This window comes from Penicillium chermesinum (assembly GCF_028974085.1).
Source record: "Penicillium chermesinum strain IBT 19713 chromosome Unknown utg000003l:1.0-5111272.0:1.0-5115320.0, whole genome shotgun sequence".
NCBI classification, from domain to species: domain Eukaryota; kingdom Fungi; phylum Ascomycota; class Eurotiomycetes; order Eurotiales; family Aspergillaceae; genus Penicillium; species Penicillium chermesinum.
The window spans coordinates 4,479,654-4,506,579 of record NW_026695313.1 but is presented as its reverse complement, the minus strand read 5'-3'; the positions used below and the strand labels follow the sequence as shown (position 1 = coordinate 4,506,579).

The window sequence follows — 26,926 nt, the reverse complement described above, 5'->3', positions numbered from 1 at the left end:
TCAGCCTCTAATCGCATTGGTGATCTTCCGACAGTCTAAATCCAATCCCTGGTAACCTGCTCCTCAGAAGAAGACTGCTGCAGACAACGCTCACGCTGCTTAACGCCATGGCTAGGCTTGCCCAGACTGGGTCAAGTCTGATATGACCTCCGCTGGCTTTCACTGGATACAAAACGCCAGCAGCCACAGGTAAGGCGATGAGATTATAAACCAACGCCCACGCAAAGTTGAACTTGATCCTCTTAAAGACAATGCGACTGAGATCAATCAGTGTCAGCAATGAATCTAACCGAGACGAAACAAGAATGAAATCAGCGGAGGAGATGGCTATGTCGGAACCAGAACCAATCGCAACTCCTACATCTGCCATTGTTAATGCCGGTGAGTCATTTATCCCATCGCCTACCATGGCGATCGTCGCCCTCCTGTCTGTGTATTCAAGCGTCCTTCCAGAATCGTTCCGAGAGCTGACTTTCTTTAACGTCCTCTGGAGGTACCGAATTTTCTCCGCTTTCTGTCCGGGAAGCACATTTGCAATTATGTTTTCCTCAGGGATCCCAACCATTGTACCAACGGCAGTTGCTGCTGTCAGGTTATCTCCGGATATCATCCAGACGTCTATTCCTCTCCTTTTCAGTGCCTTAATTGTAGCAAGAGCTTCGTGGCGGAGAGGATCGGAGACTGCAAGGGTCATCACCAAGTCCCACGATGCAGAGACCGTAAGTGGTGGCCAAGTTTTGTCATCTGCGGCAACTTTCATGGCAACCAACGAGATCGATTTGCCTTGAGCTTTCCAGAAGCCAAGTTTTTCCGCAGCGTTGTTTGGGATGTGGACATTGTAATCAGCCATGAGAGCCTCGTTTCCGATAATAATCGTCACAGTCTGCTTCGCAGCTGAGAATGTGCCTTTCATGCCCTTTCCAGCGATCTCTTCCATTTTTTCCACTTGGACAGACGTCGTCTCTTTCAACTCGCAAAATGAAACAACAGCCTGCGCGATTGGATGGCTGGTGTTCTCCTCTAGGTTTTTGATCATTGTTCGAACCAAACATTCATCGACGCCAGGCATGATCTCATAGTCTGTGATCACTGGCTCACCACCCTGTGTCAAGGTACCAGTTTTGTCGAAGACGACGCAATCCAGTCCACTGGCTTCCTGGAATGCTTCTCCGCCACCTTTCACAAGGATCCCGTTTCGAGCGGCCAGGCCACCACCAACAAAAAGGGCGGTTGGTGCGGCGAGAGCGATGCCGCAAGGGCAAGCTATAACGAAGACAGAGATAGCAAATTGTAAGGACCAAAGTGGCCATCCTCCGCTGTTGACATCTAGGTAATCATTTGGAAGTGCGCCAGAAAGGCCAAGACCCAGCCACACGATCCATGTAGAGAGAGCGATAAGCGTGACGAATGGCACAAAATAGCTAGTCAGAAGGTCCGCAATACGTTCAACTGGAGCGCGTCGAGTTTGGCCTTCCCGAACCACATCCACAATTTGATCCAGCATGGACGCCCCAGAAATACCACTGGCTCGGATAGAGATAGGACCACCATTGTTCATGGTCCCTGAAAAGACCTCCTCACCAACCGACTTCTTCACTGGTCTCGATTCGCCCGTGAGACTGGATTCATCAAAACATGCCTCGCCCTCGATAACGTGTCCGTCACAAGGGGGAGAGCCGCCTTGTGGGACTCTGACGACGTCACCAATTTCCAGAAGATCTGCACTGATTTGTCGTGTTCGCTGTCCGGAACCTTCATCAACAAGTGTCGCCTCCGTTGGTCGAAGCTTTGTCAACATCGTCACCGCATCTCCTGTCTTTGCTCTGCTGTATGCTTCGATGAGCTTTCCAATGAGGAGGAACATAGTCAGAAAGACGACCGAGTCAAAATAACTTGTGTGGTTGGATTCTGTGCCGAAACTTGACGAATGCGTAGCTGCAATGACTAATTCCGAGATCGATGAGAAGAACGCAATCGAGGTTCCCAAGGACATAAGCATATTCATGCTTCCGAAACGGTAAAACCTTTGCAGTACGGGGTCGTGCTCCCAGGCTTCCATAGCGCAAATATCTCCTTCAATGCACGACGATGGAAGATGTCAGCAGCAAAGAAGTACACAGGACAAGCCATAAGGAAGGAAGCCCAATCCCCACGCCGAACTTCACCAGACCACATCGGCTGCATAAAAAATTGCCGAAGATGATTCTCTAACGGTACCAAGCTCATAAAGACGATCGTAATTAGAAACGTTGGAATAGCAACAGCGATAGAAAGACCGGTCCGCAGTAGAAGGCGTCGTTGTTCGCGAGCATTGATCTTTTGCGAACGCTCTTCCAACGTTGGTGGGTGATGAAGTGAGGCCTTTAAATTAGGGTCTGCCATTGAGATCAAAGCCAGTATGTGCCGAATAGTGAAACTAGGGGCGTTCGGAGTATAGCTGATCTTTAGTATTGGATCGGTCACACTCAACATTTTATCGACGACTACCTCCCCAGCGCACCGCTTCAGATACCCAATGATTCGAGGAGGGCAATGATCACAGTACATTCCACTGACGTTGATTGAGGTCTCTCTCCGCTGATTTCGATACAGCGTGCGGCCAAGTTCGTTCACGTCATTCAGAGTGGCCTCGTAACCAATATCCTCGATAGTCCGTGCAATCTCAGGCAGATGATCTTTCCCTTCGAATACGACCGTGGCGCTGTTTGAGAGGAGATTTATGTCAACCTTTTTTATCCAGCCGAAGTTCTTGAGTGCCCCGCTAATAGCGCCAATGCAGCTACTGCAGGTCATTCCACCCACAGAATATGACGCTCGTAAAGTGACAGTTTGGGGCTCGCGGTCGGTATCTCGTATAGTAGGATGCTCATCGATCTGTTCCACTGTCGCCTCATATCCCACGTCTTCTATGCTCTGAATGATTTCCTTCACATGGCTTTTGTCCTGAATCGTAACCACAGCACTATTTGTAAGAAGAGTAACATTCACGGACCGTACCCATGATTGCATCTCGAGTGCCTCGGAAATCTTGCCGACGCAGGTGCCGCAAGTCATACCCATGATAGATATGATCACTTTCACAGCCTTCTGAGATTCAGTGGAATCGACAACGACGAAAGATTCGTTCGTTGCATCTGCTTGGATATTTTAGTTTATACCTGTTTATCGCCACCAATGTATTGTATTGCGAAGCTCTTACCTTGCCCCACGGTAGAAGCAGAACGCATTTTCTTTTCGGATTTTGCCCCTTTCTCTAGGCGACAAATATCGCACCGCTCAATGTGTCTGGCTATTCTTTTCTTTTCGGACTTGTTGACCAAGTTGTAGCGCTTCGACCATATCTCCACCGCCCGATCAATCCATCCGTCTTGTTCCACTAAAGCGTTCTCATTGGGGGAGCCATCGCTGGCAATAAATTCAGTTTCTGCGTCTCGGACCATATCGTAGATCTCAAACCCAGCATCACCAAGCGCTCTTGATAGTGTTGACTCAGGTAGAGAAGGATGGTGGCGAACCGTGACTGTCTGAGAGACAATAGAGGGATCCACAGAAGTAGGCCTTGGAACAAGCCGGAAAAGAGCCTCTTCAATATTTGACACGCAAGAGGCACAATGAAGGTTTGACAATAGGAACGTCGTCGTACGACTCTGGGAATGGCCATCTGGCCCAGGTTCGGATCCAACCATACTGGGACCGGACCCAGCTTTTCGACGGTGCGACTTCAGATGGTAACCGCTCCCTGTCGAATCTTCAGTGTGAACAAAGAAGTGAGTAAAGTTTCTTCTTTTCTGTCGCGCTCTGAATTTCGCAGGTTTAAGTAGTCTGTTGCTTTGGGCCTTCGTGGTTGTTTCATTCTAGCGCACGGTCCTAGTCAGCTCCGCCCCGCTCTATCCATTAGCCAATTGAATCCGACAGAGACGAAGCTTTTTCATCCATGGTTCTTGGGTCGATGGTCAGTGAACTAATCAAATCGATCGTCTGTCCTGTGGTTCGGGATTCGTGAGCAGATTTGAGCCACTTTATATCCCAAGCTTCTACAGAGTCCACACCGCTTCCTCGCGACTATTAATTGATTTTCTGGTCTGATTCGGTTTCATCCTTGACAACAGTGCAAGAAGGTGCTTTCACGTTATCTGTAACTACGAAAAACAATTCTTAGCGGATGCTGCATCCAAACCAAAATGTGGGCAACAGCATCAACTAGCTCCTACGCTGGGACTTGCATATTTCTAGTTGTCTTGGGAGTTATTCTTTTGTTCCTAGTTTCCTCTAGATCTATGCTGGAGGAGCGATCGTTCAGACGCGAACTCAACAGACGACATGTCCTCTTTCTCAACAAGGATAGTTCCGGAGGCAGGAATGAGTTGGAATCAGTACTGACTCCAAATGGGCTGGAAAAGGATATTATCACTATCGAACAACATGCAAGGGCGCAGAGACCGTGGGCAACTATTATACTGAAAGCCACCATGACTACCTTGACCCTGACAATTTTATACATACAGTACGTACCTTCGCCGACTATGCGACCGTGTTTATTTTTAACGGCCTTGCAGGATGATATTTATCATGACAGAGAATATTGGCTACATCTTGTCTATCGTTGGTGGCGTATTTCTTGGAACATTGGTGATGGGGAGATACGCCCCGAGTGCGACAGACGCAAATCTACATCATACCTGACCTTATGATTTTCTTTCCAAAAGCCGTGTACTTGCAAATTCTACCGTTGTGGGAAGAGGGAACTTCAATATGGCTTAAAATGAAATTCCTTTCCGCTATCGTTAATATCCTACTATGCGCAGTGCTATGAGAAGAGACTAATAACATCCAAAGCGGCCAAAGTAGCGATAGCGTTCTGAGCGTTCTGGCGAAAATTCAAAATAGTTATATAATTACTCAACAGTGAGAATGAAGCTAAGATGAGGATCTGCGAACCCCTTCACATAGTCCCCTCTGTAACTAATTCCACCGAAAAGTCATAACTGCTAAAAAGTACGCCCTTTTGAATAGGACATATAGGGAGAACTAAACGAATTGAGTTAAAATTTCTCATAGGAGTCTTCTCTGGTACTCAAGCAGACTGACCTTCGGTAATGACAGAATTGCAATATCCACGATTGCGATTCGAATTCGAATATGGCAGGAGCTGTCGCATCCCGTCTTCCAAACGACGATTCTAGTCGGACATCAAGGAGAGTTTGTGGAACTTGAGCTGCTGTTACCCGTGCAATAGTAGTGCCCTGTGACTAGATCTTCGACCAACGCAGAAGCACCGCGGCAGCAATGACAGGCAATACACTCACTAACTCTCCCAGTCCTGCAAACTCTGGAGGGATTCTGGCATTTACAAAAGCACCCGCAGCGAGAAGGACTGCAAAGGTGTTGTACACGAAGCTCCATATAAAGTTGAGCTTGATGCGGTTGACAGATTTCTGACTGGCGTTCATCATGGTGCAGATGCCAGCCAAAGAAGGCCGCAGGAGAACCACATCAGCGGCGGACTGCGCGACATCGGTGCCTTCGTTTATGTGAACACCGATCGTAGCCTGCGCGAGAGCGGCAGCATCGTTGGTGCCATCACCGCAGAAAACAACAACTGGTTTATTGCCATCTGCGCCAGTACCGAGGAGCGTCTGAATGTAGTCCTTCTTGTCAGCGGGCGAGCTTCGAGAACGCACATTGCCGCCAGGAATGCCAAGCTTGGATGCCAAAGAATGGACAGCTCCGTCATCGTCGCCAGAAACGACATGTACCGAGACGTCACGCTTCTGCAAGGTCTCAATCGTCGCCGCAGCGTCAGGTCGAAGCTCATCTTCAAGACCGTAGACCGCCTGTAACGCATTGTCGATAGTAAAGCAGAAGACAGTGTACCCTTGAGCAAGCATTTGTTGCACATGTTCATTTTCCGATAAATTCAGCCAGCGAGAATTGCCTGCTTGAAGTTTCCGGCCGCCGAATGTGGTTTCAATACCTTTACCAGTAAGGCTCTTAGACTCAGAAACAGTCGAAGCCGTAACACCAGTTTCCTTGAGGTAAGTAGCCACAGAAACCGAGACCGGGTGGCGACTGGTTTCGATGAGGCCTAGAAGAAGCGGGAGGTTATCCACTTTGACGCAGTTCTTAGCGACGACTGAAAGCTTTCCCTGAGTCAAGGTCCCAGTCTTATCAAACACGACGTGCGACGTCTTATGAGCCACTTCAATAGCGTCTGCTGACTTGAAGATGATACCTCTTTCCGCCACAACTCCGCTAACTATCACAATAACCATAGGAACAGCCAGTCCAATAGCACAGGGGCAAGAGACGATGAGGACAGTAATGGCGTAGGTGATGGCCTGAATTGTAGCTTCGGATCCATCATGTCCACGAAGAGTCATCCCCACTGCAACCCAGATGACGAACGTGATGATCGTTAATGCCACCACAACCGGGACGAAATAGGATGCTACCCGGTCCGCAAGATCCTGCAGCTTGGGTTTCGACAGTTTGGCTTCATCGACCATCGCAGCAATAGCATTGATAGTGTTATCGCTAGGCAAACGGTTCAGTCGAACAGTCATAACTCCAGGTCCATTGATAGACCCAGCAATCACCACAGACTCAGGGTATTTCTCCACTGGTCTGGATTCACCAGTGAGCATAGACTCATCAACTTCAGACGACCCATTGATGACAGTGCCGTCGGTCGGGATTTTGGTGTCAGGGAGAACTTTGAATGTGTCACCGTATTGAAAAAGTCGGGCGTCAATCTCACGTTCCGTTCCAGTCTCTTTGTCGACAAGGATGGCTGTCGATGCCTGAAGCGACCGGATAGAAATGGATGCAACAGCTCTCTGACGAGCGAGAGCGGCAACCCATCGACCAACCATGATCAAGGTGACCAAGAGAGTGCTCGTTTCAAAAAATTGACCAGTCGAAAGGGGCTGCTCTGCAACGAGATACCCAAAGGAGACCACCGAGAAGATGTAGGCCGCACTAGTACTCAAGACGATCAAGAGGTCCATCTCGATAACCCTCGAGAAAACGAGAGCCTTCAGGGCTTTAGGATAGAAAGGCCCCGCTATGACAACTTGAACAATCGTGGCCAAGGTGAGTGAAGCCGAGGCATATGCCACCGCCCTCTCAGGAAGCGGAGCCCATGCCATGACCAGGACCGGAATTGTCAAAGCAGCGGAAAGAAGCGTCATGTATCCAACATGACGAACATGCTGGCTGCCAGCCTCCAGCGAAGGGTCACCGCGTGGAGGAGCAAGTTCAATTGGCCGGTCCCAAATCTTCTCGGTGAGGTCTCGAGCTCCCACGATCTTCGGATCAAACGCAACTCGCACGGTCTGCTTGTCCACGGGCGCCATATCAAGAACTCCGTCCGGCCACGTCTGACTAATGAATTTAGAGGGCTCATCGGGGACTATAAGATCTAAGCTAGATCCCTGGTTCTGGACTCTTTCGCACTTAAATTCAGTTGTTCGCTCTAGATGTTTGATGACGTCCTCTACCGAACCAAGGCGAAGATCAATGTTGAACTCGGCGCGTGAGAGAACCAGACTGGTTTTCAAGTCTTTGACGGCACGGACGGTAGCGAGGGTTCGGTTGAGCTTTGTCTCGCAACCAGTACAAGTCAAGCCAGAAATGCTGAGAACAACATGTTCCTCACCGATGCCCTGACTCTCTAGGTCGGTGATAGCCTGATTCGGGGCTCTCTCAATCTCTAAACCAGGATTGGCCGCAGTAGAGGAGTTGCAAGCATCGGTGCAAGAGCCTCGAGGGCTGACCGGCTGCTTTTCTGTGCAACTAGTCTTCGAAGTCTTCAAGATATCCTGCTTCGGTGGCTTACAGCAAGAGCCAGAGGAGGCGGCATTGGAGGGCTCTTGAGTAATCGTGTCCTTACCTTTACCACAACAAGACCCTGCACATCCGCTAGTTGGAGATTCAACAATAGGCTTGACCTTCGACCAGGAGGAGTCCGGATATATGCTCTTGCTGTCATTGTCTTTGACAGGCTGGTCTCCGGGGCAGCATGATCCGGGGCAGCTGACCTTGGGAGGGGATTCTTCGACACGGGGAGCCTCCAAGAAGCGAGAATAGGAGCATTTGTTTTTCGTTGGGGCTTCTTTGATATTGGCTTCCGTGCAGCAAGAGACACCAAAGTTGCTCTTCGGGTAAGGTTCCTTGACAGGTTGGCCCCCAGAGCACCACGACTTCGGGCACTTACATTCGAACGGAGGCTCTTTGGAGGGCTTGTCCGTTGAACAAAATGAGACAACGCAGGGATCCGCGAATGGCTTCTTGACAGACCTGGCGCTTTCACGAGAGCCCCTTCGCAGGCGAAGATGGTTCTGCGCGGCCTGGTCCTTAGCCAGGGAGCCGCTACTACTGTAGGAATCCAGAGAAGTACGAAGAACGGAGCGAGCAGATGACTTCCTGGAGCACTGCTTCCTGTCCAAAGTCTGGCGCTCACGAATTTCACAGCAGGTTTCTTGGCCAAGAGCAATGAGAGCGCGGCAGATACACCCCAGGGCTTGTAAAGTAGCGCCGTAACGGTCGAGGGCGGAGAGACTATGGTGGCTGCATGCCTTGCTGTCGGTAGCTCCACCGCAAGCTAAGGAGAATTAGCAATATTTGAATTCTATTCCCAAGAGCGGCTACTCACTGTTTGGCTGGACGTTTGGGGTGGGAGCAGCCGCGGTACTCATCTCGCATTCCCGCAAAGCCAGGAGGTCAAGGCAAAAGGCGTCGCAGCATGGGCGGACTTTGCCACGGCAGCAGTCAGGCGCGTCGGTATTATTCTCGGCTTCGTTGCCCGGGAGTCTACCCGGAGAGCAGCAATCGTCCATTTTCCCCTGGTTGAGCTTTCCGTGAGCCGGGGCCGTAGTGTCGAGAGGCTCAGCGGATGGAGCCGGTGGGCCGCCGCAATCATCACATTCCATTATTGAAGTGAGCCTTTGCTTTTACTCCAATTTGTTTCAATTTGATGTGTTGTTGAGGTTGAGTTTTGGAAATTGAGTCAGCGGTAAGACTTGGGGCGGGGAAGGATAATATGACGGAGCAGTAGGATTGGTGGATACCCGGAGAAGGGAATTACTTAATAACGTAATTCCCGCCCGAGTGAAACACCCCAATACACCATATTAAAGGCGTTAAATTACAACATCATATCTCAACAACCAGAAGGTATATTATAATTTTGTAGTATGTCAATACTCCTATAGTAATCGAGAAGGCATATTTAAGTTTTTGAGTGTTCTTCATGAGGAACGAATTTAGCATATATATTCAGTCAAAAATACAATGTCATTAGCTCACGACCTCGGAGGGCCCCTCGCCGTGATTACAGTTACCGAGATTTTGAGAGCATGATCGTTGAAGCGGTCGATGATGAGACGGATACGACACCATCACGCAAACGCAAAAGAACCGAAACGAAGGAGCCGTCTGCTTTGGTATTCAGTCACCGTTAAGTGTCTGCACGGCGTTTGGTCACACCAGTTGTGGGAGTCTCGACAGTTACCCAGTTCGCCAGGCAATCACGAGCAGCCATACAACAAGTGGTAACTAAGCCATGAACAGTGAGGAATAGAAGATTCAGATCGAAAGACTTGTGTCCCATATGGATCGTCGTCAAAAGACTTGGAGCCCATATGGCTACGCAGCCATAGTTGTTGAGACAAGCGATCGTCTGATTGATTCTCGTTGATTGATTTAAGGAGTTCTCGTTTACAGGGGCAGGATGCCATATATATCAGTTTCAGCCAACGTGATACTCAACAGTGTGTGATATTCAACAATAGTGGCCGCCAGTTGGGCGGTGAGCTGGTCGTACGACCAGCGTCTGATGATCGAGTCGGTCGGGGGTACCCGGTCCTGGTAATCTGGTATGGTGGCCCAGGGCAGCTGCATCCGACCTTATGACGCTGGCCATCGGTACCTGGGCACGCCACCCCGGCCCTCTACTCTCAGGCCCCTGACCTCGTAGGTGTTCAGACCACATGCCTAGGCCCGCCAGGGATCTCAACCCCCGTGTATATCTCTAGAGCGGGCTTCAGTCGCTAAGGGTCGTATGACTTGCCGCATAGGATCTGACGGGTCCCACGTCGACCGTATCCTGAAAGTATCGATTCCGGGAGCAGACGAATCCCATCGCAATTCCTTGGTTGGTGACCCGGTCATTGTTGTCTCGAACGGAATGAAAGATTTGGATCGAAAGACTTGCATCCCGTATGGACCGTCGTCAAAAAACCTGGAGCCCGGATGGCTACTCAGCCATCGTGGCCGCCAGTGGACAGCTTGGAGGCTGTAGTAGATCTGGAGCTGTGGACGTACGTCCAAAGTGGATCCGCGTCCATGGCCTTGCGAACGTAGCCTCGAATCAACTGCCCTAGATCACGGGGCCCAAAGCCTAAGCCTTCCCACTTCTGCAGGCAACGAAGACAACGGGCCAATAGTGTCTCCTCATAAGGACCGCGGAGTGCGCCACTGAATAAAGCTCCGCAGCGGGCTGTGCCTAAGCAACACGATTGGCGCACAGCATCGGCGTGAGAAGGCTGTAACTATGTGGGTAGGCGGAGAAAAAGCAATTCTTAAATAGCGTAGGTTTCGCTGCGGCACGCCCACAGTTTGTCCGCAGTCTTCCCACACTAGACAAACGAATAGGAGGGCACTGCGTTTGTGACCCACTTCTTCAGCAGGCAATGAACACAGTGGACCAATGAAGTCAGTCCTCACTCCAGTTGTGTGGGCAGCCATGAATGGGTTCACTCCATTACAGTCTTGTGCCGATTCTCTCCGGCTTAAATCCCACAGTGGCTTAGGTACCAGTACTTAAGTCATGATGCCAAAACTGGATTCTTTGGTTTAGTAATTTGGGGTGTCGTTCTAGCATTTGCTTTACTTGTCTCATAACCACGCTAGCACTAGGATGACTGTTATAAGACGGGTGCAGAACAAAGAGGGGTTTCATATGACGTAGACCCTCTCATGGGGCATCTCCTCGTCGGTTGGGGTTCCCAGAACTAATTTCCTCTCAAGAGGATTCTCTCAGGAGGCCTCGCCTCCTAGAATAAATGTTTTATTATAGGGCTTCCAAGTACTGTAGCTTCCCAGGAAAATCTGCCCAAAACAACATTTATATCCATGTATTCCTACAGCCATGCCTACGAGAGGCGCTACATAGTTCAACGATAGACACGAGGCGTACGGCTCATCTCATCAAGCCTTCTAAGAATTTTCTCCCTGGGCTACATCGCTCATGTCTCTTATAGCCTCTTGTTCCGGACTTCATAGTATCCATGTGTGCTTAAGAGGTTTCTCATGGTTCCCTTAGCTTCACAGAACGAGCCGCCTTTCTTCTTCTATCTTATTCAGCACTCTAGAAGCCATTGATAGAAAATGCTTCTCCTTGGTGAGCTGGCCTTTAGCGACAAGTTCCTGCTCTTCGTGCTCAGAAATCACGAATATGGAATTCTCGCCATCGGCGGTGGCCGCACGCAAACATTGCGCCGGCCTGATACTTTGAAGATTTACATCGTATAGTGAATGGCCTTTCCATATATACTTTCGCGCAAGTCGCTGTAGCGGTGATGGTTCGGACGAGTCTTCCAAGAGACTTCTCTCGGGGCCATATCGCTCATATCTCTACTAGCCTCTTGTTACGAGCTACACAGTACCCATGTCTGCTTAAAATGGTCCCCATGAACGACCGGGCGTGATCGAATCAGTTTCCTCGTAGTCGAACCTAGTCACCTGATGATCTCACAGTACGGAGTAACCACCTGTAAAACTGGCGGTGGACCAAAATTGAGGTTGCCAAGGCTTAGGATATATGCCTTGTTACTCAGGCAGTAAGAAAACTAAATATTTCCCACGCGATAGGCAAGCTCTTTCGATACAAACGAGTAAGGTCTATCGATGAGTACTGTACGGTGTGTTTCTTGATGAGTAGTGTTTCTTGATGAGTAGTGTTTCTTGATGAGTAGTGTTTCTTGATGAGTAGTGTTTCTTGATGAGTAGTGTTTCTTGATGAGAAAATTCTAGTCGTTCGGTTTTAACGCGGAGATAGGGCAGGCTTGGCGCCCCTCTCTGGTCTATGTTCTTTCATCACTTCCTTCCGTTACAGTAAAGAAATAGTGGAACCGCTTTTTGCACTATTTGCGCCCTCCAACACTCCACGTTTTAAGAGTTGTTATTCCGATTGCTGTACTGTAACTACCACCAGGTGGTTGTGGGCCAAAACGGGGCTACCAAGACCTAACTAGTATGCATGCCTTGTTATTCGGGCAATAAGAATACAATATTTCCTCTTCTCCTCGCGATTGGCAAGCTCCTTCCACATAGATGAGTAGGGTCTGTCGGTGAGTAGAGTAGTGTTTATTGATGAGCAGTGTTTATTGATGAGCAGTGTTTATTGATGAGCAGTGTTTATTGATGAGTAGTGTTTATTGATGAGTAGTGTTTACTAATGAATGAGTGGTGTTGTCTTGCTTGAGCTGAGCAGTGTACAGAGACCCCCTAGTTGCGGTAGTCACCCCAATAGACACACAAATTTCCTGTGGGTTCACTTCAGCACCACCACGTTTGTTTTGTGAGGGAAACGGAATGTTGTCCACGGCTACCGTTGATTCTCGATTGATAGTATCCGTTACTACTCCGATCAGATTACACGAACTGGCTCCTGGGGATAATGGACAGCCTAATTGCGAGTTCAACAAAGGTGAGAAAAAAAACATGTTGTGTTGAAGGAGTGTCCAAAATTTAACATATGAGGCCGCAGAAAGTGGTGAGAATGTGCAAGTCTCAACTGTGTTCTATGTAGAAAATTAGGATTGAATTGGATTGGCTCAATGAAAACAGCTTCCCCACCTAGATAGGAGGTCCGTGCACTTCCTAATAGTTTCGAACCCCCCACATCTCTGGCCTGAAATTATTTCAGCCGACTTGCGAGGACAACATGGTTACTTCCACTTCATTCCGGGACCTCGGGCGAGACCGGAGTATGATGCGTGCTTTGCCTTTGGAATTGGAGCCACAAAAGCGGCTGCACAGGCTCCCTTATATAAAAATGGATGAATAAACACAGCGTCTATTGCCATCGCACAGTGTGGGTCAAAGACCAGATTACAGTCTGGCCTTAGAACTGATGTGTGCTCCCTAACCACACTAACAGTATGCTGCTGTAGATCCTCACACCGAAGCCAGTTTAACAATTGTGGGCATGGCTTGCAATAAACTCGAGGATAAGGCTGAAGGCTGAAGCGGACCGTTCCGTCGCGAAGTTGATTACATAAACACACTTCCAATCTAGGCTTAGTGGTACTCTGGACACTGCTAAGAGTGCTCAGTAACAGCGTACAATGTCAACTCGGCAGTAACTAGAGCTTAAGTGATATTACCAAAAACGAATACCATGGGCTTTCAACCAATGGGGTCTTACATTGGTAATAAAACCAGAGATAATCCGATTTCGACCAGTCATCTAGGTTCGGAATTTCCTGACGAGAAAGGTAAACAGCCCACCCACGGAGTTTGTCTCAACGAGACTGTGGATTCTAAAAACCCCCTGAAACCCAAAAGGAACTTGTAAATTGTATGGATTTGGCTCCGTACATTCCGACAGATTTCAAGTGGTCGACGAGACTTTGCGTATTCGTACGCTGACTAAAGTCATAACGTCAAGATAAGAGCTAAAAGAATGTTCAAAGTAGTCTCTGGGGTTTCCACGTGTGATCTTGGGTTATAAGACTCTAGAGGTTTAAAAAAACAAGATGTGGGGGTATTTAGACCAGGGTGGTTTAAAAACCACAGTCGTAAAACCCTGGTGGTCTAAAGACCACAGGCCTAATCGGGTTAGCGTGGCTGAGTTCTGTCTCCTCATTATTGGCTGTGGTCTGAGGAGCTGAAGTAATTTTTCAGGTAGCTACAGTGGTGTTCCACAAGTATTTGACCTTAGGTACTTCGGCCCTCTAGGGCCCACTTTTAATATTGCCATGCAGAAACCTCGGGATTTCAGTCAAATCAATAGCTTCGAGGTCTGGACCCCCTTTACCAACGTATTGGATGCATATTAGCTATGGAAATAGCTTAAGGAGTGCAAATATAGCTATGGACACGTTATATCTACTGTTTAAGACTGCAAATACTGGCGTGTTAGGACGCGTCCGCAGCCACATATACTAATATAGTAGGCGGTCTAGAAGAGCGGTCAGGCCTAAAGCGGGTAGTGAAGTACCCAAGGTCAAATACTTATGAAACACCACTGTATCAGTCAGCGCTACCCGTAGTTTCTGCTACCATGGTTATTCCTCAGGCACCACCTCGCGAATCAAGCCACTTACACAGTAATCAAAGAACCATACATACGTCTCCCGAAAGAGTTCATTGCAAGGCTGATCACAATTCCTCTTCATCCAACTTATTGATCACGATCTGCCTTCCATTCATGTAAAACCGGCTCTTCCCCAGTCAAGCTGTTGGCTTTTTCTAGTATGACTATACTCAAATAGTTTCCTATTCTATAATGGACTACAGCACAATAATTGCTTTAATGCGGCCTCTTTGATATACTGTACTTGTTGACTTCGCAAGAACGATATTGGAAATGTCAAAGTAGCTCAAGATCCTTTATTCACGACATTCTACGGAGGAAATCTAAGTCGAGTGTAAAACGTGTTCATAAACCCTATCCTGTTGAGAGCCTATAGTGGGTCCTTGGAAGCAGTATCTTCTTTGGCTTTCTTTAAATCGCGATCCGTCATCACAGTCGGAGTTGGGTAATAGGAGCCCTGACAAATCAGCGTTCATTTCGATGAATTGTGCTGTATCATTTAGAGTTGACATACCAGTTGCAAAGGAAGAAAAGCCCAAAATCCTGAAGTATCCGCAGACAAAATATGTATCTGACCCGTCTCCCTTATGCGAATACCTATGCATACATCCGCATCACACATCTTACTATATTCAGATGCCTTTTTCATCATGTTTGTCTTGCGACGGTACTGTTTTTGACGAAACGACTTTCTTTTAGAAGAATTATTGGATCGGACTCTTCGTAAAGCAGACATTGGAAGTTGTTGTCTTGCTTTTTGAGGTTCTTGAATGGACAGTACTTGACAGATGGGGGGCTGAGAGTGGTGCTTTTAAAGGCAGGTTGAAGGAGAAGCGTAATAAATAAAGGCCCTAAAATCCAATTGCGAAAAGCTGAATATTTGAACCTACGATACGGGAAAAAAGGACATGATATTCATCACAAAAAGAAATCGTGGTCTTGTATTGATTCACGTTATGAAGACAAATTTGCACGTTAACCGCCCTCGCAACTGCCGTCACCATATGGGTCGCCAGCTCATTTTCACAAATGAGGTGAGCAATAAAACCATTCTGAACAAAGTGGTGAAAAGGTCGAATGAATATTCAAAAGGTTTTCCTTTATTGTCCCTGGTAAATTGGTGTACAACGTGATGGTCTACAAACAGGAAGCAGGAAACGGGTATGTTGTTTCAGGGCTCAAATGGTGAAGGCAACGGACACCAAACGGTGTCAGCAGCAAACGGCTTGAATTGGCTAATTCGGAGAGTGGATCAACGTCCCCAAATGGTGGTAGTGCGACACCAAAAGAGTGTCGCGGAGACTACGTAATGAAATTGGCCATTTCTTCGCCTGATACAATTATGAGGGCTAACGCGGTGGAATGCTGTGCTTCTTTTCTTGCCCACCTGGTTAGGTAGCGTTAATGAATTATCTGTGCTCTTTGGGCGTGTTTGCGTTTACCGTCGATAGATCAAACGTGATGGGGTTCTACGAACCTGCGATCCTCTTCTGTTTGGGGGTCCACACAATAAGAATCACTTAATTCAACTCCAAAAGTACCCCAAACAGCTGTATTCAAACGGTAGTGGTTTGAATCCTCGAATGACTGGCCAGTTTTTATCACCAGACAAGTTGCTCTGATTGAAAAGCACTGCACTAATAGACAAGAGAGAGCATTGGGCGTGGTTTCAACGCACGCGGGCTACTGGAAAGCGTTTGGGAACATCAATGCGGCGTCTCTTCATCACCATCCTATTTGTTTGTGAGGGCCAAGCAGGCGTTGACAGAATGGTGACAAGGTGAATTTCCAATTAATTGATAGTCTCTACTTCCTTGATCGGATTAAATGAACTGGCCCTTGAAGTTTTGTTGGAAAAAGGAGGTGGAGACATGCCGTAGCAATTAATTCAAAGTGCTTCAACTCTCAAAACACAAGGTGTGCAAAGTGGTGAGAAGATTGTTCAAGCACTGCCTGAAGGAGAAAAGTCGGGTTGATTGAAAAGGATTGGCTAACATCATCACCTTCTCCACTTTTACATATGGTCCGTGCTTTTTCCTAATACTCTTGCCCCCCCCAGGCCTCTGGCTTAAATTTTTTTCACCCTGGTTGCCAAGCTTGTCAACGAAATATGCGCGGGTAGTTTGCCTTTGAGGATTGGAGCCTCAGTAGTCGCTACTTCAACTTTCCGAAATGAACACCAGACTTTGTATGAAGTCAGTGAGCAATTAGAGATATACAGAGCCGCTAATAATCCCCCATGCGAGTTGGTGTCCATCCGGGCGACCAGGCAATCGACCTGACCTGTGTTGATGGTGAACTGTATACAGTAATCAGCACCCAGTGTTGATAGTTTTATTCTGACTGCATCGGTTTATTTGGGCATGCAAGTCTCTTGACCGAAATTTAGCTTGTGTACCGGCTCACTTTTCTACAACGTGCATTTTGATGTTGAGGTGTTTTACATGTGGAAAGATCGACCATTTCGTCATATCGCCCCAAGGTTGGCTTAGGTTCTAGCCAGGTCAAGAGAGACTAGCCACCCAGCCACATTTGTGCTCTTCAGCCTCCTCCATCTCATAGCTATTTTATCTTTATCAGGTTACAGATATACACATCTTCAAATAGGCCCGGATGAATATGTAGATGTCCGTCCGAGGAATAACGTAAGAAAAATTGTGAGTAAAATGCGGTGCCCATGCCTTCGTATAACCGGGTAGTCAACTTTGATTAACTTCAATTGTTCTCTGTATCGTTATTCCACGGACAGACAATAACGCACCAGACGTGACCATTTGAGGGTGAATATATGCGGACAAGTGCTGTGTTACTGTAATTGTGCTAGAACAACTATGCCGGTGCTCGAGAGACTTGGCAGAAAACGATGATTAATTAATTCCTTGCAGTGGCGCCGCAAGAACTGATCGAAATGAGTTGTAGGGCTGAGCTTGTTACAGAAACAACCAGGCCCCTTATGCGACTGCTCTTTTCTGCCAGAAACTCCGCCACACGGAAACCTCCAAACCCCATATTTGATGGCTAGAATGAAGGGCTGGGCGTTGGAAAAGCTTTGTGCAAGGTCAAACGATGAAGTTATTAAGAAAAATGCTATACATAACTGCGCGTTTGGGCGATGGGTGTGCTAATGATGGGAAGGCGGTTCCTGGCGGTCAAGCAGGGGGGGTCGATATTACTGTGCATTGAAAACTGTTTGTCGTCTTGCAAGGAATCACCCAGTTCTTTCATCCTTTTAAATACAGTAGCTACCTTACCACCATTACATGAAGCGAGGAACAGGGGTTTTTGGGAATAGCACAATCTACTCATGCGAGCTTCCAGTCCTCCTGGAACCATAGTTGCTAACTCTTACCAGTGTCCAGAGTACCGCTAGACTCGAATTGGAAGTATTATGTCATGTCGCTACGTCATGTCCTTTGGCCTGCCTTGAATCGACGACCGGCCCATCTACGGAGGTCCATCCAAAAAGTATTGCGCAGCGCACGTACCACCTATTAAATTACATTAACGTACTATCTAGTATTTTTTACCTACCCTCCTTGTATTCGTTCCCCCTTCCAATTCAATTATCTTCTTGATATGCGTCGGTATACGCTCAATCCAAGCCTGAATCTTCTCCTGCGGGAGGTCTCGCCAGGTTTGATTCCATATAGTAATAGCTTCTTGCCTAGACTTAGGTGCTCCCTTCCTAGTAGTCCGTCGCTTCATCCAGGGCCACGCAGGTTCAATTGCATTAAGATCAGGCGAGTTTGGACACCAAAGCAATCGCTGCACTCCAGCTGCATCGAATACTCGCTGTTGAATATAATGATTATGCGCTGGAGCTTTATCTTCCTGGACGATCGTCTTCGGTCGCTCAATAGCGCATTCCTTAGCAAAAGGAAGAAGCTTTGGTATAAGAATCATCTTTTGATAGCGATACCAATCAATTCCACCCTTAGATCCTCGCGAGAGCTTTCCATTTTGCTTATTGAATTTCCAGGTAGGCTTTTTACCAGCAGGTTGTCGACGAAGATTGATACGCCGTATACCAGTTGTTACGCACTACCTAGCGAGTCTCGGTGAGTGGGTCCTCAAAGGGTGATACTTCTCTTGGTCACTCTGCACGCCAAGGGTGTCTCGTCACTCTATTGCAATGCCTACCGATCACACACGGCAACAGGCCTTAGATGCTCAAGTCCTTAGAGGTCTTGCTTAGTAAACGTGGAGCTGCTGAGGGCGCCGACGAGGTCAGGTTCTTATGGATCTCCCCTTCGTCGTTAGGTTTGGATTCGAGACAAGTATGAACAATGAACCGTTGTCGTATTCCAATCTTGTGGTTCCTAAGTAACAATGATGTAGAATCAAGAAGAGATTGATCGCGAAGAACTAAATACATGGTGCCAAGTGAGTGTCCTTATATATCCAGTCCTTCCTGTCACTGATGTGTTCGGGACACATCGCTGATGCGCTCCGCGCATCGCTGATGTGCAGTGCACATCGCTGATGAGCCACTGTTGCCTTGCTGCCTTAGACAGCTGTTCCTGGCTCCTTCATGCCAATTGGTCGGCTGCCATACCTGGCTCCCTTGTCACGTGTGTGTCAATCTTGACAGATCGGTTGGTCGTGGTTGACTTATTTTCTTCAACCGAAGTGGGTCCGTAACATCATCCCCTCCTTCAGGGTCTTTGTCCCCAAAGACTTAAATAGCGTCTTCCCCCTTTGGTGAGTTCCTGTTCCTCATGTTTCTTCACCTATTTCGATCATCATGGTGTGTCGTTCCTCTGTTCGCAAAAATAATCTGACGACGAGAATCGAGGAGGAAGGTTTCAGGGCTGTAATCCCTTGTGAACGCTGCGTCCGTCTCAAACGAGTGTGTTTCCGTGCGGAGTGTTCCGACAAGTGTCTTGGTTGTATCGCTGGTGGTGGTCGGGCGAAGTGCGTGATGTCGAAGCCGACATATTCTGACGCCGAATGGCGTAAACTGGTCAAAATGCAGCAAGAGATTGCTGCTCAACGAAAGAAAGCGTTAGCTCAAGTTATGCGCCTTGAGCAACAAGAAGCTTTGTTAAGAGAGCGTGCTGGTGACTTTATCGCTCGTGAATTTAAGGAGATTTCCGAGTTGGAGGATCTCGAACGTCGTGAAGCTGAAGAGCTTGCTCGTATCGAAAAAGAGCGTGTCGATACGGAAAAACAAGATTGTGGTGCAGAGAGCGTTCGTGCCGCTGGCGAGGTTTCTCAATCTGCTTCTTCCGATCCTGGTAGGATCCTTGCGGCTACGTCAGAGGGTCCTACTCTGACGCAGATTCTTGCGTCTGTCGATCCGTCCAGTCCCGTAAATTGGGACGACATTGATTTCGACGCTTTCGCTGCTTCCGTTGGCGAGGTAGTCTCTTCGCCGCGCGATAATATTGTTGAACCAGCTGGTGGCAGCCCCTCAGGTTCGAAATAGGTTCCCATGTGTTTTCCGAGGTAGGGTACCCTTTCCATTTAACCAAGAGCTTCTGCTGATTATCCATCCATCTATCCCCCTAGGATAGCTTCGACTTCGTATTCGTCCTCTGTTTCGTCTTCCGCGAGTTCAACGTTGGTTTCAAGGGTTGCATTTTCTGGTGCGGGTTCGAGTAACGAGATATGGAATGTCGGGAATATTCTTTTCATGCTTTCTGGTAGTTTCAAGCGATAATTGACTGGTCCGATTTTCTTTTCAATTTTAAACGGTCCGAGTTTCAGGTGGTCGAGTTTCGAGCTAGGTCGCTTGGTTTTGATGTTTCGTCGTAAGAGGTACACTTTCATCCCCTCTTTTAGGTCTGGCCCTTCCGCGTGGGTGCGGTCGTAGTACATTTTCATGCGGTAGTTCATGAATTCAATGTCTTTGGCGAGTTGTGCATGTAGTTGTCTGATGCCTCGAGCCATGAGTCGTGCGTTTTCGGCGACTGGTTTCTTGCCGATTGCTTCTCCTAGCAGTGTCGGGTTTCTTCCGAATACTGCAAATGCTGGTGTTTCACCGGTCGTTGAGTGGACGGCGTTGTTAAACGCGAACTGTGCAATAGGTAAGAGTGCTGCCCAATTATCTTGTCGGTAGTTGACGTAGTGGCGTAGCCATTGTTCAACTGTTTGGTTTGTTCGTTCTGTCTGTCCGTTGGTATGCGGGTGATAGGCTGTTGAAAGTCGTAGCTCTATCCCTATCAAGTCTGTAAGTGACTGCCAGAGTCTCGAGGTGAATAGTTTGTCTCGATCAGATATCATGACCCTGGGCGTTCCGTTGGTTGCAAAAACGTGTCTCACAAGCAGGTCTGCCATTTCTTCTGCTGTGATCTGCTCCGTGGTTGCGATTAGGTATGTGTACTTCGTGAGTTTACACGTCACTACCATAATCATATCTTGTTCGTCCGACTGGGGTAACTTGGTGATGAAGTCAATGGTGATGACTTCGAACGGTGTTGTCGGTGCTTCGACAGGTTGTAGCTCTCCATACTGCATGTGTCTTGTTGGTTTGTCTCGTTGACAGGTATCGCAGTTTCGTATGTATTTCCTGACTTTTCTGTGGATGTTCGGCCAGAAGTAGTTCCTTGTGATGCTTTCGATAGTCTTTTCTGCTCCCATATGTCCTTCCGCTGGGGTGTCATGGTGGTTTTTGATCGTTTCTTGTCTCAATTTTTCGGGTACGTAGATCAATCCGTGTATGATGACAAGTCCGTTTTCTTGGGTCATCTTTGCTGGTGCGGTTTCCAAGATTTTCTGGATGGTTCCGTCTTTAGCTGTCTCTTCCTTGAGTTTGGCCGTCCATTCGTCTAGGATTTCACTAGTTGCTGCTAGCTGTTGGTGGTTGTGAACAATATTGCCATATTCATCCATTCGTAGGATGGCTGGTGATGCTTCTTTGACTCCTTCTTGGTAGTCAGGTCTTCTGCTGAGCGCGTCTGCTTGACTGTTGGACGTTCCGCTGCAGTGTTCGATTCGGTAATCGTATCGGGACAGTTCTTCTGCCCATCGTGCTTGTCGTCTGGTGAGCTCCTTGGTAGTGGTGAAGTATGTCAGATTTTTGTGATCTGACTTCACTACTACTTGGTGGTTTGCTCCTTCCAAGTATGGTCTCCATGTCTTGAATGCCATGACTATTGCCAATAGTTCTTTGTCGTAGACATCGTAGTTTAATTCGGCTGGTGTCATCTTTCTGGACCAAAATGCAATTGGTCGATATTTCTGTTCGTTATCGGGTTGCGTGAGCCTGGCTCCTAACGCGTAGTCCGATGCATCTGTCTCCATGACATATGGTTTCTGTGGATCATTTCTTGCGAGTATGATTCGTTCCGAAAATAATCGTTTAAGTTCGTTGAACGATTGTTTCGCTTCGTTGTTCCATTCCCACGGCTGGTCTTTTTTCGTGAGTTCTGTTAGGCCGTGTGCCTTTGCTGAAAATCCTCCGATCCATCGTCGGTAGTAGTTGGCTAACCCTAGGAATTGTTGCACTTCCTTAACCTTGGTAGGTCGTGGCCATTCCAGGATGCTTCGTACTTTTTCTTCTTCCATGCTGAATCCCTCCTTGGTGATGACATATCCTAAGAATCCAGTTTCTTCCGTGTGGAACTCGCATTTCTTGAGTTTCAATGTGACTTTCGCTTCTCTGAGTTTCTGAAGAACGAGTTTGTTGTGCTGCACGTGTTCTTCCTCGTTGTTGGAGTAGACCAAGATGTCGTCTAGGTAGACAACAACAAAGATATCTAGATATTCCCTCAGAACGTCTAGAATGAATCTTTGGAATGATGCTGGTGCGTTGGTCAATCCAAAGGGCATAACAGTATACTCGAAGTGTCCAAGTTCTGTTCGGAATGCTGTTTTCCATTCGTCCCCTTCTTTGATTCGTAGCCTGTAGTAAGCTTCCGTGATGTCGTACTTGCTGTATATCTTAGCTTTCCCAACAGTATTTTGGATGCTTTGAATCAAAGGCAATGGGTGTCGATCCTTGATCGTGGCTTCGTTCAGCTGTCTGTAATCGATGCACATTCGTTGCCGTTTCGTGGGGTCTTCGTGTTTCTTCGCAACGAATAGGATGGGGTATCCTGCTGGTGACTTGGATGGTCGTATGTATCCCTTCTTCAAGTTTTCGTCGATATATTCCTTCAAGAGACGTTTGTTGTTCTCGTTGAGTTGGTAAATCGGCATGAACTTGGGTTCCATCCCTGGTTTGAGTTTGATCTCGTGGTCGTACGGACCGTGTTCTGGCAGTGTGCCAATTGGTGGTGGTGTGAACACGTCTTCGAATTCCTTGTATTGTTCAGGTATCTGTACCTCTTCCTCTGTCCCACAGAGGGCCTTCGTGTCTTCGGCGTGGTCAATTACCACGTAGTTGTCAATTTCATCGTCTGACATCGCGACTTCTTCTGTGACATAGGCATCCATTCTCACGATGGTATGCGGGGTCCTACCTCCCGAGGACCAAGGACTATGCTGGGTCTGCTGCCTGTGCATGTTCTCTGGTGTGTCTGCCTGCCCAGGGCTAGACTCCCTAAATTTGGCGGTTTTCTTAGGCTTATCCGTCGCCTCGCCGTTCGTCGTTCGGCATTCACATCGTGTGAATCTGAGTGTGTGCGTTTTCCAGTCGATTTCGGGGTTGTGTCGTTTCAACCATGGACTTCCTAATAGCACATCGTACTTCCCTAGTTCTGAGATGATATCGAAATTATTCATCTCGAAGTGGTTTCCGAGCTGCATTGGTATCCATCCTGTTTCGTATTGTATTCCTGTTCCGTAGGCGCGTCCGTCTAACCCAGTGACTGGTACAGCATTTGGGTTGGCGTAAACGGGTACTCCATGAGCTCTGGCCCATGCCTTGGACAGAAAATTTCCACATGCTCCAGAATCAATGAACGCTCGTGCTTTTCTTCCCATAAGGATCACTTCGACCTTTAGGTGAGGTCCCCACTGCGTTCCGCAAATTGATTGGTTCTGGTTCTTCTTGGCAGGGTCGGATGGTAACAATCCGTGTCTGGCCAGGTAGCTGCTCTTGTACTGGCGTCGCCATCGTGGTGCTTTCTCGTATACGTTTGTTTCGAGTCGGTAGGGTTTGGCCTCAGCTTTTTCTTTGTCGTGTTGCGGGCAAGAATGTAGTTCATAGCACCGCGTGAAGGGTATCGTGCTGTGGTCGGGATGCCTGGCGTATCCGCGACATGAGCAATCCGCTTCATCGCACGGGCATCCTGCGCTGTAGGGTATTTCGTGTTCTGGTCGGAACGCGTACCGCTGTGGGTCGCACTCGATCCAGGCCCTCTTCTTTTCTTCTTTGGTGGTGTTCCTGTTCATGAGTTCGCACAACTCGTTTAACTTCATAACTGCTCCTCTGATGTAGGGTTCTTCCCTGACAATTCGGTTGAATATCTCGACGGCCCATTCTGGGTCCTGGTAGTGCAGTTCGGGGCATGGAGGTTCGTATTCGAGGTCCTGGGAGCCCTTCGTTCCTTGAACGAGGTTTCGTGTCTCCTGGGATAGTCCCTCTTGCTCCTGGGACTCGGATTCGTCCAGAGTCCAACTTCTGTTATCCCAATCGATCTCTGGGAACTCGTGTCGCTGGTTTTCTTTCAACAGTTCCGAGGTGTCACTCCCCTCGTACGTCTGTGCTTCTGTGTCTTTGTCGTTGGTGTTTCTCGCGGTTCCGTCCGTTGGTTCGCTGTCTGCGATCTCGCTTTCACTTAGCGTCGTCCATGCTTCAAGCATGTCTTGGATGTCTGATAATGTTTCGTCCCTCTCGCGCTCTTCCGTGGCGCAGATTTGTTTGGTCTCGTTGTATCCGCCTCGGCTCTCGTTTGTTGCTCGAAGTTGCTGCGGTTGTCGCGGTTTCCGTGGTTTAGGGCATTCTTTTGCGAAATGTCCTCCTTGGTTGCAGTTGAAGCATTTTCCTTTCATCTGCCTATATTGCTTTTCCTTTCGTGGGTTTTCTGCCGCGTCCAGATCCATAGGTTGCAATCCATATGGGTCATTGTACTGGGCCTGTCGTGGCTCTCTTCGACCTCCTCGTCGTCGGAATCCGTGGGTTCGGGGAGGTTGTCCTTGTCCCCGCCACTGTCGTGCTTCTCGTCGTTGAAGCGATCTTTCGTATAGTCGGTTGTCGAACTTGACTGCGACTTCCATGAGTTTGCTCAACCTATCGGGTCGGTCGATTCGCATGATTTCGTCTTTCACATCTTCCTTAAGACCGTCTTCATAGATGGCGATGTACGCATCCTCATCCCAATCGAGATGAGAGATGATTTGTTGGAATTCAGCGGTGTATACACTGGCTGATCCAGTTTGTCGGAGTCTCCTCAATCGTCGTTCCGCGGTACGGGTTGCATCAACATCCCCAAAGGTGGCTTCTAATTTCTTCTTAAAGTTGGAGTATGACGCGAAAACTTCTTTTGTAGCTTCATCGCGGTCCTTGCTGGGTTTGTCGGTATAGTCCCGGATGTATGGTTCGAACCATTCGAACGCTTGTCCTCGCAGGTACGTGGATGCATACATGACCTTATCGACTTCGGACTGGAAGTTGACAAGTCGTAATTGCATATCCATCTGCGTCAAGAATGCTCGCAACTTGCCTCGGTGTCCTTCGAAGAAATCTGGCTTCGGTGGTTTGATCTGTGGCAATCGTTGCTTCTCTAGTTCCATAATTTGTTCCTGTAACTGGCTGAGCATGCCTTCCAACTGAGCGTTGGTAGGTGGTGCAGCTGGTGCTGGTGGGCGTGGGGTATTACTGCCTTGAGTCGACATAGTGGCGTCAAGGTCAGGGCGTCAATTGCTGTTCAGTGTCGTACTTGTTCGAGATGGGCGATCAATGTGTTACGCACTACCTAGCGAGTCTCGGTGAGTGGGTCCTCAAAGGGTGATACTTCTCTTGGTCACTCTGCACGCCAAGGGTGTCTCGTCACTCTATTGCAATGCCTACCGATCACACACGGCAACAGGCCTTAGATGCTCAAGTCCTTAGAGGTCTTGCTTAGTAAACGTGGAGCTGCTGAGGGCGCCGACGAGGTCAGGTTCTTATGGATCTCCCCTTCGTCGTTAGGTTTGGATTCGAGACAAGTATGAACAATGAACCGTTGTCGTATTCCAATCTTGTGGTTCCTAAGTAACAATGATGTAGAATCAAGAAGAGATTGATCGCGAAGAACTAAATACATGGTGCCAAGTGAGTGTCCTTATATATCCAGTCCTTCCTGTCACTGATGTGTTCGGGACACATCGCTGATGCGCTCCGCGCATCGCTGATGTGCAGTGCACATCGCTGATGAGCCACTGTTGCCTTGCTGCCTTAGACAGCTGTTCCTGGCTCCTTCATGCCAATTGGTCGGCTGCCATACCTGGCTCCCTTGTCACGTGTGTGTCAATCTTGACAGATCGGTTGGTCGTGGTTGACTTATTTTCTTCAACCGAAGTGGGTCCGTAACACCAGTCTCAAGCTCCCACTGCTCGCGTAGAATCGGTTCAATCTCTCGATTAAGAGCTTCAATCTCTTGCTCTGCTTCACGTTTCTGTATAGCAGTTTCAGGGCACCAACAGTGACAAGGGCCCTTCTTATCGTAGGTAAAACAGCCCCAAAACATAAATTCGGACGAACCTTTCCAGCGCTCGCGAATACACGAGCGTAGGAAAGCTTTATCCTTAGAGCGCCAGATACGATAACCGCCACGGCGATGTAGAAGAATCACCGAGGTCTCATCAGAGAAAATCACATTCTTCCATTCTTCAATAGTCCAGTGCTCATGAGCTAAGCACCAAGCTAATCGCTCAGCGCGCATCTTCTTCGTCAGTCCAGGCTTCCTCGTCGGCTTCGTCTTCCGTAAACCGGCCTTCCTGAGGATTGTCCAGACAGTAGAGGATGATATTTCTATCCCTTCCTGGCTAAGCTCACCAGCAAGATCAGCGCATGTTTTCTCGCGACCAAAGCGATCGAGGCGCACCTTCGACAGGATTGTATTAATCGTCTGAGGATCCTGCTTAGTTGGCCGACCAGAGCGAGGACTATCTTGTACGTATTCGTCAATGATCTTTGTATGAATCGGATCGAAACCACGCTCAATGGCACGCGCGTATATACGATTAACAGTAGCAATTGATAGATCTACTATCTTCGCGATCTCACTAGACGTTTTCGTCGTATAAGCTCTCAATGCGACGACGGTCACACGATCAGCATGGGTTGATTGTTTCGGCATAGTGGTAGATGTAGGCAGTAGTAGTAGGAGATGGATAGTTAGAAAGAAGAGGATTAATTTACTCAGTGGATTGTGTGTATTCGCTTGGTATAACGATAGTGGTAATATAATGGTGGTACGTGCGCTGCGCAATACTTTTTGGATGGACCTCCGTACATGGTAAAGGATACTACTCGTGGCACTGCCCACCCACAACAAGAGCAAAAATAGGAGAATGATCTGACAAACCTTGAAAAACCCAAACATGACACTCGCCACCCTCAATAGCACTAACAGCGCCACAAAACTATCTACGCGGTCACCACCCGCCGCCAGGTACGCACCCCATCCGTAGAAACCTCATGCATCTGTTACACCAACTCGTCCCCAGTCAAGACGGAGATACCTTACCTGTCTATCCTTGATTTCCCCGTCCCCCACTATTCTCTTATCCCGACTT

At 48.2% G+C, this 26,926-nt stretch overlaps 6 protein-coding genes across 6 annotated transcripts; 1 reads left to right on the top strand and 5 right to left on the bottom strand.

The window, feature by feature from the left end:
• Positions 1 to 7: 7 nt before the first annotated feature.
• On the bottom strand, positions 8 to 3,686 carry N7468_004653 (heavy metal translocating P-type ATPase; the record flags this gene model as incomplete). Its single annotated transcript, XM_058473950.1, has 3 exons — positions 8 to 1,919; positions 2,036 to 3,137; positions 3,200 to 3,686. The coding sequence occupies 3 exons, from the start codon at positions 3,684 to 3,686 to the stop codon at positions 8 to 10; spliced, it is 3,501 nt and encodes a 1,166-aa protein (XP_058332953.1).
• A 1,563-nt stretch (positions 3,687 to 5,249) lies between these two features.
• Positions 5,250 to 8,930, bottom strand: N7468_004652 (cation-transporting P-type ATPase PCA1; the record flags this gene model as incomplete). Its single annotated transcript, XM_058473949.1, has 2 exons — positions 5,250 to 8,602; positions 8,654 to 8,930. The coding sequence occupies 2 exons, from the start codon at positions 8,928 to 8,930 to the stop codon at positions 5,250 to 5,252; spliced, it is 3,630 nt and encodes a 1,209-aa protein (XP_058332952.1).
• An 851-nt stretch (positions 8,931 to 9,781) lies between these two features.
• On the bottom strand, positions 9,782 to 9,991 carry N7468_004651 (uncharacterized protein; the record flags this gene model as incomplete). The annotated part of the gene is made up of 1 exon (XM_058473948.1): positions 9,782 to 9,991. The coding sequence occupies one exon, from the start codon at positions 9,989 to 9,991 to the stop codon at positions 9,782 to 9,784; it is 210 nt and encodes a 69-aa protein (XP_058332951.1).
• A 9,298-nt stretch (positions 9,992 to 19,289) lies between these two features.
• Positions 19,290 to 19,635, top strand: N7468_004650 (uncharacterized protein; the record flags this gene model as incomplete). Its single annotated transcript, XM_058473947.1, has 2 exons — positions 19,290 to 19,557; positions 19,628 to 19,635. 2 exons carry the CDS (start codon positions 19,290 to 19,292, stop codon positions 19,633 to 19,635), a joined length of 276 nt encoding a protein of 91 aa, XP_058332950.1.
• Positions 19,636 to 23,408: 3,773 nt separating this feature from the next.
• On the bottom strand, positions 23,409 to 24,010 carry N7468_004649 (uncharacterized protein; the record flags this gene model as incomplete). Its single annotated transcript, XM_058473946.1, has 2 exons — positions 23,409 to 23,478; positions 23,538 to 24,010. 2 exons carry the CDS (start codon positions 24,008 to 24,010, stop codon positions 23,409 to 23,411), a joined length of 543 nt encoding a protein of 180 aa, XP_058332949.1.
• Positions 24,011 to 25,644: 1,634 nt separating this feature from the next.
• Positions 25,645 to 26,487, bottom strand: N7468_004648 (transposase; the record flags this gene model as incomplete). Its single annotated transcript, XM_058473945.1, has 1 exon — positions 25,645 to 26,487. The coding sequence occupies one exon, from the start codon at positions 26,485 to 26,487 to the stop codon at positions 25,645 to 25,647; it is 843 nt and encodes a 280-aa protein (XP_058332948.1).
• Between the last annotated feature and the right edge of the window lie 439 nt (positions 26,488 to 26,926).